At 40.6% G+C, this 12,564-nt stretch overlaps 1 protein-coding gene across 1 annotated transcript; it reads right to left on the bottom strand.

Annotated features, from left to right (window-relative positions):
- Window positions 1-5,083: 5,083 nt before the first annotated feature.
- On the bottom strand, window positions 5,084-8,445 carry LOC105052940 (probable receptor-like protein kinase At1g80640). The gene is made up of 10 exons (XM_010933924.2): window positions 8,078-8,445; window positions 7,252-7,416; window positions 6,898-7,148; window positions 6,675-6,807; window positions 6,523-6,586; window positions 6,315-6,411; window positions 6,102-6,204; window positions 5,843-5,961; window positions 5,641-5,730; window positions 5,084-5,555 (listed from the first exon to the last, which is right to left on the bottom strand). Exons 1-10 carry the CDS (start codon window positions 8,256-8,258, stop codon window positions 5,391-5,393), a joined length of 1,368 nt encoding a protein of 455 aa, XP_010932226.1. The 5' UTR covers window positions 8,259-8,445; the 3' UTR covers window positions 5,084-5,390.
- Window positions 8,446-12,564: the final 4,119 nt, after the last annotated feature.

Here is a 12,564-nt window from a genome sequence, read left to right on the forward strand (position 1 = left end):
GATAGTGAACAGGAGTTCAGATTCTTTTGTGATGTATGTTTTGCACCATAGGTGCTGCTCCGCGTCCCTGCATAGCCACCGTATCATTCATTTTGTTAATAGATGGTTGTCACTCATCTCGGACATAGAGATTGTCACAGTACGTGTCAAATATTATAGTCGTGAGGATGAGCTACGGCCATCCATCACCTAGATGAATGAAAATGCAGCACGCTGGATGATCCCAACTCAAATATAAGATGTTAGAAATTAGATTTTTTTAATTTATTTTTCTAGTCCTAGGAGTTATTTACTTAAAGCTTATACTTATATTAAATGGGCAACTTGGGAAGAATAAAAAGGACCACATCTAGATAGAGGGTGACTGAATGACTGCAGCGTTGAATAAATTATCATCCATAAGATTAAAAGAGAATGTTGATATTGATTTTTTTTGTTCTTAAGAAAAGATAAAAAGAAGTTTGATATGAAGCCAGATTTGAGTGAATTCCTCCAGGGTCATCTAACCGACCTTGGTGGCAGGATCCAGTCCCATGCTTACAACATTAATCCAATGTATAAAGCCCCGTTTGCTTGTGAGAATAAACCAAAACGAATTTATACAATTATACCAGTCCTTGGAAAACAATTTTATCTATGTTTTTGGCTTTTTGCTTCTGATAAACAACAATGGACTTAATAGCAAAGGTACCTCAGGGAAGGTGAGATCTGATTTCAATTCATTTGGTACACCTACCAAATATCTTATCAATTTGGTAAGCTGACATCCTCAATTTTATCTAAGTCAAACTAGGCGACCTGGATCAATATGGGAGTTGATTGGCGAAAAAGAACTCAGATACTCACACAATCATAATAGGTAGAATGAGGAACACATTCCATCCCTTGTTTCATGTTGACAATAAAAAAAAAAAAAAAAAAAATTCAAGAGAGGGCTACTTCTACTACTGTATTTTTCTCCTATCAAATTAAATATACCAACCACCCACAATATGGTAATGTATAGCATAAATAAATGCTACAGCACATGGCCACATACATACAGCACACCACCCCTATCAAACAGTTGCTTTGGTTCACATGATTGTATTTGTTTGAGTCCAACCACCATAGATATCACAGCCATCAAGTGTGTCATTTTCTCTACTGTCTGAAGTTGCCTTGTTCTAAATCCCTTACCAACCTGGCATCTGCCCCAACAGCAAAATGACCGATTGCTAGATATTCAGAAGAAAAGGACGTGTCAACATAGCATCCTTGGACCACCTAAGTTGGGAAGTTGCAGGTGGTGAGATGGAAACTAGATATCTCATCACTATGTAAGCAGAAAAAATTAATCATAAGCTAGGGAAATTTAGAAACAATGATGTTGTCTTGGCTAGATTTGTGAGGTGACTTTCAATTTAACGTTCTGAAGTGACCAGTTATTCTAAGCTATTAATTTAGCTCCAAACCAAAGTTACCGAAGGCTATGTTAAATTGCATAACTTTCAGCTTCTTATGTAAGGATTAAAATGCACCCAAAAATAACCAAAGAGTAGGTCGAAAGCTTCATGCTGCAGAGAGCAATTACTAATGTAGAGTTTCAAATAGCTAGTCTTTAGCACCAAGCATCCGTCTTCCGAAAACCCTGCTTCCACGGTAAGAATCTGACGATTTAGTAACTCCTAGAAACGCATATATGCTTAACTTTAGATCCTCAGCTACATAGCCACCATTACACAAACCAGCCAAGCCATATCTCATCTGATTCAGTTCATGAATCTTTCTTCTGCATCCAGTGCCATCAACCACTATACCACAAGTGAAAACAAGTTTTTCCTCATGCATCATCTGCCTCCATCCATGCCTTTCAAAAGTCTCTCCTAATAAAACTTATGAACATACCACGTTAATCGGTTCCATGTTGCCACTTTCACGGACAAACAACCACTTCAACATTCTTAAGTCTATGGATTTCGATGCCTGGTATAGCTTAACTTTAAGATGAATATAATATTGCTACATTTTTTGTCATCATCATAATTTTTGTCACTGGCACCATCACAAGAGAATTTTCTTTGCCCTTTATAATTTTCTTTTTCTTTTCTTGTCTGAGGCTCTGCCTCCTACCAAAAACATTCTCTGGAAAATTAAACAGGATCTCTCACCTCATATAGTATTCTCATTAAAAGTGCATTCAATAATATTTGTTGGAATAATTTCCAGACATTCTCTACAACTACAGATTTATATATTCATCCCCCTCCTCCGATTTATCAATTGTCACATCAGTTCACAGACAATCGAACTGAAAGAACACATTTCAGATGATATCTATGAATTTATTCAAACATCTAAGAGAACTGTATTCTATCTGAGTTCTTGAAATATGACTGTGCACATGCAAGCTGGCATTGGAATTTGAAGCAAACAACAGAATTTTTCCTGTTCCCATTCTACACGTAATTCACTTGGCATAAAACACTATCATCACAAAAAGAAACTGACAAAACATTATCATTTTGACTTTAATTAATCATCAATGAAGCAGTGGACAGGTCTTCATTATGATCATCATAAGTACACCTGACATTCTTTAAGAGATATGTAAAATTCTGGCACAGTGTAAGATCTGAATAATATAAAGATAACTGTAAGGATATAAATTTCGAAAATGTGAACTAAAACAAAAGGTATGCTCTCAATTCAGGGCCATGAGAAGATCCTCCTTTCCTATTTTACTATAATGGCATTGCACATTAGGGACACCTAGCAGAGAAGGTAATGATGTTTATCAACTGACATAATTTAACATCTTCAAGAATGGATACGCTCTAGGTAGAAACCTCGAAACTGTGGAAGAAATCAAAAGCTATCCTGCAGTTTGTCAATATCTGAGGACTTCCTCCAGTCATCTTCTACAGAAATCTTTTTCCAGAATGAAATCGGTATAACATTGTGAGTTCGTAATTCATGTCCACAAACATCCCCTGATACCTTGACAAGCATGCCAAAAAATCACAGCCATGGGAGCAACAGACCTACCTTCCAAATATAGCATAGGCATGCTCGAACACACATGGTAAACCCATTGATAAGCCAGAAATGAGCTTAAACCCGACGTAATTTGTTCCGTTGCTACCAGATGAGCTTATATTTCCAGGAGCCAATCTAGGTTAACAGAGAGCCTAACTAGCTACTTAAAATGCAAGCAACCTACAACATCTCTTAATCAATTGGGCTTGATATCACTGCCAGTAGGCTCACGTCATTCATCTGATGATTAACCAGAGTAGTGAAAATAACTTAAAGATAATGTTCGTTGACAAATTACATTGGGTTACATCAACAGTAATCATAAATCTGACTAGAAAAAGGGGTGACCAAATGCACAAGGATCCAGCCATTGTATTGTTTGGGGAGAGTTTAACATATGCAGCCTTACCCCATGTGCGGAGAGACTATTTCATGTTTCGAACCCATGACCTCCAAATCACAATAGAGCAACCCTACAATGTGCGCCAAATCTCACCCTCTAATCATGAACCAATCGAAGAAATGAAAATACTTCTGATAGAATCATGCACTATCAAGAAAAGAACTTGTATTTCACTTTCCTATCTTTAACTCTTCACTGTCTTTGCCCTATTAAAGTATGTTAAAATATTACATTGCAATCAGCAGTTTACAGATAAGGTAACAACAATGATATTAACAGATCAGATGCAATTCAAAGTGAAGATACAAATTCCCATTAAGAAACCTTGAAACCACTTGATCAAATTCACATGCTTCAAAACAGAGAGAGATTCAGCTCCCAATACAAAATTTGCATTCTTCCCTCATATCTATGATCTTTATAAATCTTGAGGAAACTTGGATGGTTGCTTCACTGTTGCATGAGCAGGGTACTCATCAACCAGTCTGCTGAATATGAAGCAGGCCTTCTCCTAGCCAAGTTGCCATAGCTAGAAATCCAGCATCAATTTCAAGGCGGCCTTCTCTTTGAGGTTGCTCCCTGGAAAGTTTTAAATCCCATGGGGCAGGAGTGTCTCAGTTTCTCAATAGAACGGGATGCACCACTATCCCGTCGTATCCTGATGGCGATCCCATTCATGCATCCATGCAGATATCCTTGATCTCTCTTCCCTTCTTATTTCCTTTGTTTCTTTATTTCTTTCTTTCTTTCCTTCCTTCCTTTTCTTTCTTCTCTTTCTTTCTTTCCTTTCCATTTTATTTCTTGTTCTTATCCCTTCTTCTATTTCTTTTTTCCTTTTGCTTCTTCTTTCTCTTTCCTTTCTTTCTTCTTTAAAAGGTATACAACTTGCATAACATCTGAGAACACACTTACATTTCATTTTTTATACTGGAAGAACAATATCTTTCAAACTTCTTTTGCTTCACATTTTACAAGTCAGTTACAAATTTGATAGATCATGAATATTGAATTAATTCAGTTCGAAACCCGTAAGTCATGCCGGTGCCTAAGTATGATGAGTCACAGAACAATCCAGAATATGAAACCTTCGAATGGTTTCCGAATATGCTACAGAAGTCCAATTCTTTCTAGCTACCAGGAAAGCATCCATTCATAACAAACCAGCAATTTTTTAACAAAACTGTTCTGATTCTTCGGTTTCCAGGTTTTGAGGGTGAGTTGACGAGTGGTGGCTGGTGGAGTCCAGAAACAACACCTAGGATTGCAGCATTGACACATGCAGAAATGTTCTAAAATTCTTTTAAAAATCTACAAGTGGTGCCAGTCATTTCACAATGTCTATGTCACTAACCAAGCAGATTGAACCCATTCTTTATTTCACAGGAGTACAACCATATAGATCCAAAAAAACAAAAAGCTGATTACTTATTATGATATCACGAGATTCTATGCATTTAAAATTACAAAACAAAGATTGGACTAAAGACAGTAGCACAAGAAGTAGAGTTCACGCAAACCTTTTTTGGGCAGCACTTAGGTCAAAAAGCTCACTGAGTGGTTGCCCATTAAAATATCAGGAGTTTCACATGTTTTAATTGAAAATTATTTCCCATCAACTTCAGAATTAAGATCTCCAAATGAAGAAGTTAAGTTTATTCAAAATTATCTCCGAAATGATGTCTGGCTAATTCATATCTGTACAGGCAAATTTTCTTCCCAATTGCAAAAAAGTAACATAAGTTGACCTTTACAACAGTGATGGAGGAAATGAGATTTTTCCTTCAAGTGAACCAACCTCCATTTAGTGAACTAAAATAGAATGGAAGAAGTGGTTGCAAATGACTTGGGACATATGGTAGGCAAGAAATGGTGCAGATATGAGTAAATTAACCTACGTGTCAATAATTGTAGACCTTGGGACTCCTTGCGGGCTTGCAACACTCATCCAGTTTGTCACCCACTTGTGTGCTTAGTGAGAAGAAGACTTGTGGCTTGCACGAGGAGATGGCTCTGCAACTCTCAGTGTCCCTCCAAGTTCTGTGGGCACCAGAGGAACAAGCGAGTGAAGTACATCAGTTATCAATGGCCTATAACTTGGTTCTGGCTGGATGCACAGCACAGCAACGGCAGCAACCTGCACAATGACATCATCGTTCTGGTTGGCAAAAACTGATGTTTGTACTTACATAGATAAACAAGACTAGGTCCAGATTATAAACCTGGTATAAGTGTTTCAAATCCATTGTATTCCTAATCACCGGGTCCACTATGTTGGGAAGCTTTGATCTGTCCGTGAGCTGAGGCATGGCCTACAGACATGAAAACCTATGTCAGAAAATTGTCACATTCCTATTTGACATCAAATACACCTAAGGGTCCAATTGAAAATTGGGGATAGGCAACGTTAAACCCAATGAATACCCATGTGACAATAGATTGGCATTGAGATGGTGCCATTTTTTCAACTGGTTTCCTTCCCATCAGAAGCTCTAGCAGAACTACTCCAAATGCATAAACATCACTTTTCTCAGTAAGCTTGCCTGAAAATTCCGCAATACACAAAACCTGTGACTTTAATTCAAAGAAAACCAGCTGAACTGCATATAAATATATAACAATTTAAATGCGGATGGATCAGAGGAGAGAGAAAGCGAAACAGGATAAGAGGGATCCAGTATACCATCTAATAAGTACTCAGGAGCCACATAACCCAGAGTGCCTGAAAGCTTGACATTGCCTTTGTGATGGTTTCCACCAGTCACTGCAAGGCCAAAATCTGAAATCTGGACCCAAAGGCAATTCAAAAAAAGAGAGAGAAATTAGTTGTCTAACCAAGGAAGAGGAGAACATTGATTTGAAACTGATAAAAAGACATAAAGATATTCATAGACACCTTGGCATTAAACTCTGAATCTAGAAGTATATTGGATGATTTTAGATCTCTATGAATCACAGGCGGATTGCAGTGCTCGTGGAGATATTCCAATCCTCTGTGTTGCATCAAAGTTATAAGAACTAAAGAGGCAACCGTAAGAGCTAACTGTTAAGACTAAAAGCTAAAGACCATAACTGGACAAGGTAAAGTCGTTTAAAATGTAAACCTTGCTGTATCAAGTGCAATTTTCATGCGAATGTGCCAAGTTAAAGCTGACCCATGAGATGGCCCTACCAAAGTAGTAAAAAGAGAAAATAAGCCAAAATCCAGTTTTTTTTGCTTCATTTCACTGGAAGGAAAAGATAAGTACTAGCATACCATGCAATTGTGTTTCCAGAGATCCATTTTGCATCAAGTCATAAACAAGAAGCCTTGTTTCTCCATGAACACAGTAACCCAAAAGGGAAATTATATTTGGATGCCGGATTCTTCCAAGCAAATCCAGTTCATTCTGATCATAAGAAAAAGAAAAAATTGAATGTGAAGACATCAGTCACAGTGAAGAACAGAAACAAGCATGACTTGGATCGACAGATCTCACCTCAAATTCTCTTTCACAATCCTGGCCACCACCATCCAATTTCTTCACTGCAGCAAGAATTCCCCCATCAAAGCAACCTTTATACACACACCCAAATCCTCCTTCTCCCAAGACATTACTCTCACTGAATTTATTAGTTGCCGATTCCAGGGATGAATACTCAATCATAGCCAACAATCCTTTCTTGCCAGTCATCTTCAACGAATTAAACTTGCTCAATATTGGACCGAGTGTAAGCCCTCTAGCACCATCTACAATGTTTAATTTTTGACATTTTAAGTTCGAATGGAACTTAAAAAACAATTTGTACGATCATGTCCACAGATCCAAATGAAAGGCAGGAGGAGAATAAACCTGAACTTTGAATGTTCTTCGAATCAAGAGCATGGCGATTTCTTCGCCAAAAGAGAAGGGCACAGAATGTTGATATAATGATCGAAACCACCGCGACAGAAGCCAGAACGATTGCCACAATCAATTCTTTGTGGAAATGGTGGTGACGTACTATGATCTGCGTCACTGCATTCAGAAGACCACATGATACGTGGACCTTAGCATGCTCCAAGGAATAAGCAAAAAAATTATCATCCAAAGAAGTGCTGTTTCCTAGGTATGTGATTATTCTATTTTTCCTCTTTAAAAATCAAATCTTGGATCACACGAGAAAATATAGAGATCCGGAGGAAGAAAGATAAAAAAAAATGCAAAACAAGTCATTAAAACAAAAGGAAAAGGAATCAGTTTAAGAAGATGATCAAAGGGGGAAAAACTTTTCCTTCCTGAAAAAGCTGCGATCTTTGAAATAGTATGATCTAAAAACACAGGATTGAGAGAGAGAGAGAAGCAGCTGCCTTTTTTCTCTTAAACTTGCTAACATTCTTTAGCGTTAAGAGAGAAGTTGGTTATGGAGCAGCCATGGCATCGGAAAGTTGCCATCTTCGCAACACTGTACAGGATTAAAATAAAAAGGAGCAGCCTTTCTTCCATAACCAGCCAAAATGCTACCTAAAGAGACATGTTCAAAATGATGCCAATATTTCAAGACATTAAAAAAAAATACACTGAAAACAAGCAAAGATTCACAAGATGCGGTAGTGTAGAAAGCTTAGAAATTTTTAATCCCCCCCAAAAAAAACAACAAAAAAACAGAGAGATCAGCGACCACTTGCTGGATTATTACCTATAGGAGATGGTGCCAGAGACGGAGGAGGTACGGGAATGGGTTGCATTGGAGGGGAGGGAAGGGGGGAGAAGAAGGGAGAGAGCACGGGGGAGCCCCTGCCATGGGTGAGAGCTGGAAAGAGGGAGGAGAAGAAGACCAGAATGCAAGGGAGTAGAAGAGGTGATGGTGGCCTCCTCATGTCTCCTCCCCCACTGATAAAAAAGACAGCAAGAAGTTTTAGGAAATCTCCAGAGCCAGTTCGGGAGATAAAGAGACCAAAGTGCGGAGGGAATCCAAATGGTGAACCATGGCAACAGCCCAGTTTAAATCACTTTGGTTTTTTCTGTTTTGAATTCCTCTCTCTCTCTCTCTCTCTCTCTCTCTCTCGGCCTTTTGAATTGGATCTTTTGAGGCTTCTTTTCTTTGTTTTCTATGGGGCTCCTCCTTTCTTTTTTTTAAATAAAGGTGGGACAGGGACTGTTGCACGGAAAGCAGGAGATCACTTTTTATCTCCATGGGGCCAGATAAAGGTGCAATCATGTGGCGGTTACCAAAGGCACAGTAAGGTGGAGAGAGAGAGAGAGATAAAATCTAGAATTCAATTATTAGCCTAATAGATCATTAAAAAAAAAAATTCTCAGATTTCTGTTTATTATATTTGCATCCCATGATTTCTAAAATCTAGACTTACAATCTATTAAATTATAATGAAATCCTTTCCTTCGTATGAAAAATCGAAATTATTTTTGAATGGAAAGGGGAATACAGTTCTTTTCTTAGATAGCTGATGCATCGGTTAACATTATTTTGATTATTTTTGAATTTTTTTATTATATTATTTAATATTATTGAAATATTATTTAAAATTAATAATTCGATTAGTGTTATACTAAATTACGGATTAAAAATATTAGATAAAATTAAATCGGCAAGGGTGGGGAAAATGCTCGCTAATGCAGCATAGATATATTCTGATGGTTCTTTGAAAGTAAGGATCAGGAAGGGAGGAATGGACAAGCTCCGTGACAGTAACATTATTCTAATTTTTATTATAATTTCATGGTCTTATTGATTTAGATAGCGGTATGTTGGTATAGGTTTCGATCCTATTTATTGCGCTCGTTAATGGATTAAAAAAAAAAATGCATGACAGCTGTCCAGGACAAATAATCATGCATATCTTGAGCCTTGACTGAAATCGCATCCACCACGGCACCACCTTTTTTTTTTTCCATATTTAAATTTTCCGTGCATTGTACCGAGAAAGAGGATATAACCTGACCTGAATTTATATTTGTATTTTTTTGCTACCGCTATGTTCTTTTTTTATGATGCCTATAGGATGCTTTTATCTATATATATATAAATATACCTGAATTTATATTTTTATTTTTTTGCTACCTCTGTGTTCTTTATTTATGATGCCTATCGGATGCCTTTATCTATATATATAAATATATATATTTGTGTGTGTCTAATCTCTATTAGAAATTTAGTCCATTTAAACCATCAGATTATGCTGATAACCCTGGTCTTAATACACCATATCTCTATGATATTCTGAAAAAAAGCTACCACAATTGAGGAATGGCAATATGGATGTGCACCTTCTTTCATTAAATATAGTTAATGCCGCATATCTCTATTTAAAAAATTTTCAAATCCTAGCACTCATGCTCTTAATTGCAAGCAAAAAATATATGCTAACATGCACCTATAAAAGCATGTGAAAATATTTGTTTTAATTTGGGATGTGCAGCACAGTATCTTCTTTAATCCATAATTCTATCTCAACTATTACATCTTCGTTAAAAGTTTGATCTTTACCTTCTCATTGAACCTTCAGGCACCAAATTTGCTCTGCAAAATTTTTAATTTTATGTTACAGAAAAAAATATTTAGGATGAGAAGAACATGCGATACATTATCTTTCTATTTAACCATAATTTTGGCATTCAATTTCAACCAATAAGAAGGTTGTTAGGATTTGACGCCTCGAGATTCAGCCCATATTGAGCTCACAGCGAGGTTCGCGACGAAAAACGGAGTCCAACGAGACCAAGATCACCTGAATCGGAGCTCGAATGGAGGAGATACGAGCTATTGAAGTCGGCACAAGAATCGAGGCGGCGGAGGACCGCCGGCGGCGGGCGGCAGCGCTGCACGCGCGACCCAGGCCTGCTGGCCCCTTGCCTCGGTCCACCATGGACCGGGTGGTCCACGGCGCGGCCTGTGGACCGCGTGGGCGTTTCCCACACGTTTCTCGCGGTCCACGGCACTATTCCGTGGACCGGAGCACGATCCAACGGCCCAGGTGGCTCCCGGTCTTGATCCGACGGTCCAGGGGTTTTTTGGCTTTGTCTAGGACTCCTAATCCCTCTCTAATCAAGTTTAAACCCAGGTTTAAGCCTTTAAAAAGGCAAACAGAGGGATGTGGGGGTTCGGTTTCTCGCCGCCGTACGAACCAGAGGAGAGAGAGAGGCTAGGGCGCTGAGAGAGAAGGAGCAAGAGGCTCCTGGACAGCGGTCGCCAGGCTCTTCAGGGGTTCAGGGGGGTCTCTAAGAGAGAGAGAGCTTTTGTGAGGGGAACTTCAGGTGAGAGAGAATTGGGTGTACAAGGGTTGAGGTTGAGGTCTCCTCTTGTAAAATTTTCTTTTCATAGTGAAGTTTGCATGCCCCGTGGAGGCGAGCCCTTTTGTGGCTGATCCACGTATTTTGATTGTTTTTCCCTTTTGTTTTGTTTCTTCTTTCTTCCTGCTGCATCGCGTGGTACTGAAAGGATCTTGGGAGGTGGTGTCCTGGCCAGACATCCACCCAACAAGTGGTATCAGAGCAAGGTAGTACAAGGACGCAGATTGCAGTGGTGGTGAGCAAGACTGAAGATGGAGAAAACAGGAACAATCAAGATGGAGATCAACAAGTTCGATGGTAAGAGCAATTTCTCCTTGTGGCAGGCAAGGGTGAAAGACGTGCTCATCCAACAGGGGTTGATCGATGTTCTCTTGTGCAATGAGAAGCCGACCACCATGGAGGTACGGGATTGGAAACGGCTACAGATGCAGGCGGTGAGTACCATCCGCATGTACCTGGCGGATGAGGTGGTGATCCATGTGTTGAGCGAGACTTCCCCGACGGTGCTGTGGTCGAAGCTCGAGGAGTTGTACATGGCGAAGTCTCTCACCAACACTCTTTTCCTCTGGAGGCAGTTTTACCAACTGCGGATGACTGAGGGACAGAGCGTGCAGGAGCATTTGAGCCACTTCCAGAAGATCCTCACCGATCTTCTCAGCGTTGGCGAGAACGTTGAGGAAAAGACCAGGACGCTGGTTTTGCTGGCGTCGCTTCCCCCTTCATACGAGTCCTTGGTGACTGCTCTTCTAGTGGGGAAGAGCACTATCAAGATGGACGAGGTCACCGCGGCGATACTCCAAAATGAGGTTCTCAGGAGAGAGAACCCAGCTTTGAGCTCAGGTGGCAGTAGCTCAGCTTTGGTGGCTTCTGGAGGAGCAGAAGGCGGTAGACGGAGCGACAGGAGATCGCAACAAGGGCGGTCTAAGTCCAGGAGGGACTTGAGCAAAACCAGGTGTTACCGGTGTGAGGAGTTGGGGCATCTAGCCAGAGATTGCCCTCAACTGAAAAATCGGACGGTGGCTGCTGTAGCGACGGCCGACAGCGATTCAGATAGAGATGTCCTGAAGATATCTGACGAGGTATCTACTTCTTCCCAGCAGTGGATATTAGATTCTGCATGCCCCTATCATGTGTGTTGCAGAGAGGAGCAGTTTGACTCCCTGGAGAACAGTGAGAGCACTGTATATCTGCCGGATGGATCGAGCTGTGCGATCAGAGACATTGGGACGGTCAGCTGGAGGACACATGACGGTGCAGTGAGGAGATTGGGGGAGGTCCGATACATACCCCGATTTCAGGCGGAATCTTATCTCACTTAGCAGACTGGATTCGAGAGGCTACAGGACGGTAGCTGGTGGAGGAATCCTGAGGGTGCTATGCGGCGATAGGATTGTGCTGGAGGGGAAGAAGGGGAGCAGAGGACATTATTACCTGGCAGGGAGCCCAGTGCGAGGTGGAGCATCGGGAGTCAGGTGGAGCCCAAAGCGAGGTGGAGCTCCAGGAGGCGGATCGGGCACGAGACAGGAGACTCGAGAGGACGAGAGGCGACGTCGCAAGGTAAGATTCCTATTGCCGCAGGATGATGCCCCGAGCAGGACTCAGGTCAGGAGGAGCACAGCATACGACGGAGATGGGATCGAGCAGCCTGGCTCGACTCTCATGTTTGTCCATCCATGATCAGCAGGTGATTGCCCCAGGGCATGGGAGCGAGGAGATCCAGATGCTCTCGGAGTTTGGAGGAGGTCGAATATCGAGTCGAGGTGGAGATTGTTAGGATTTGACGCCTCGAGATTCAGCCCATATTGAGCCCACAGTGAGGTTCGTGGCGAAAAATGGAGTCCAACGAGACCAAGATCACCTGAATCGGAGCTCGGA

The sequence above is a fragment of the Elaeis guineensis genome, chromosome 10 (assembly GCF_000442705.2).
Source record: "Elaeis guineensis isolate ETL-2024a chromosome 10, EG11, whole genome shotgun sequence".
Lineage (NCBI taxonomy): Eukaryota > Viridiplantae > Streptophyta > Magnoliopsida > Arecales > Arecaceae > Elaeis > Elaeis guineensis.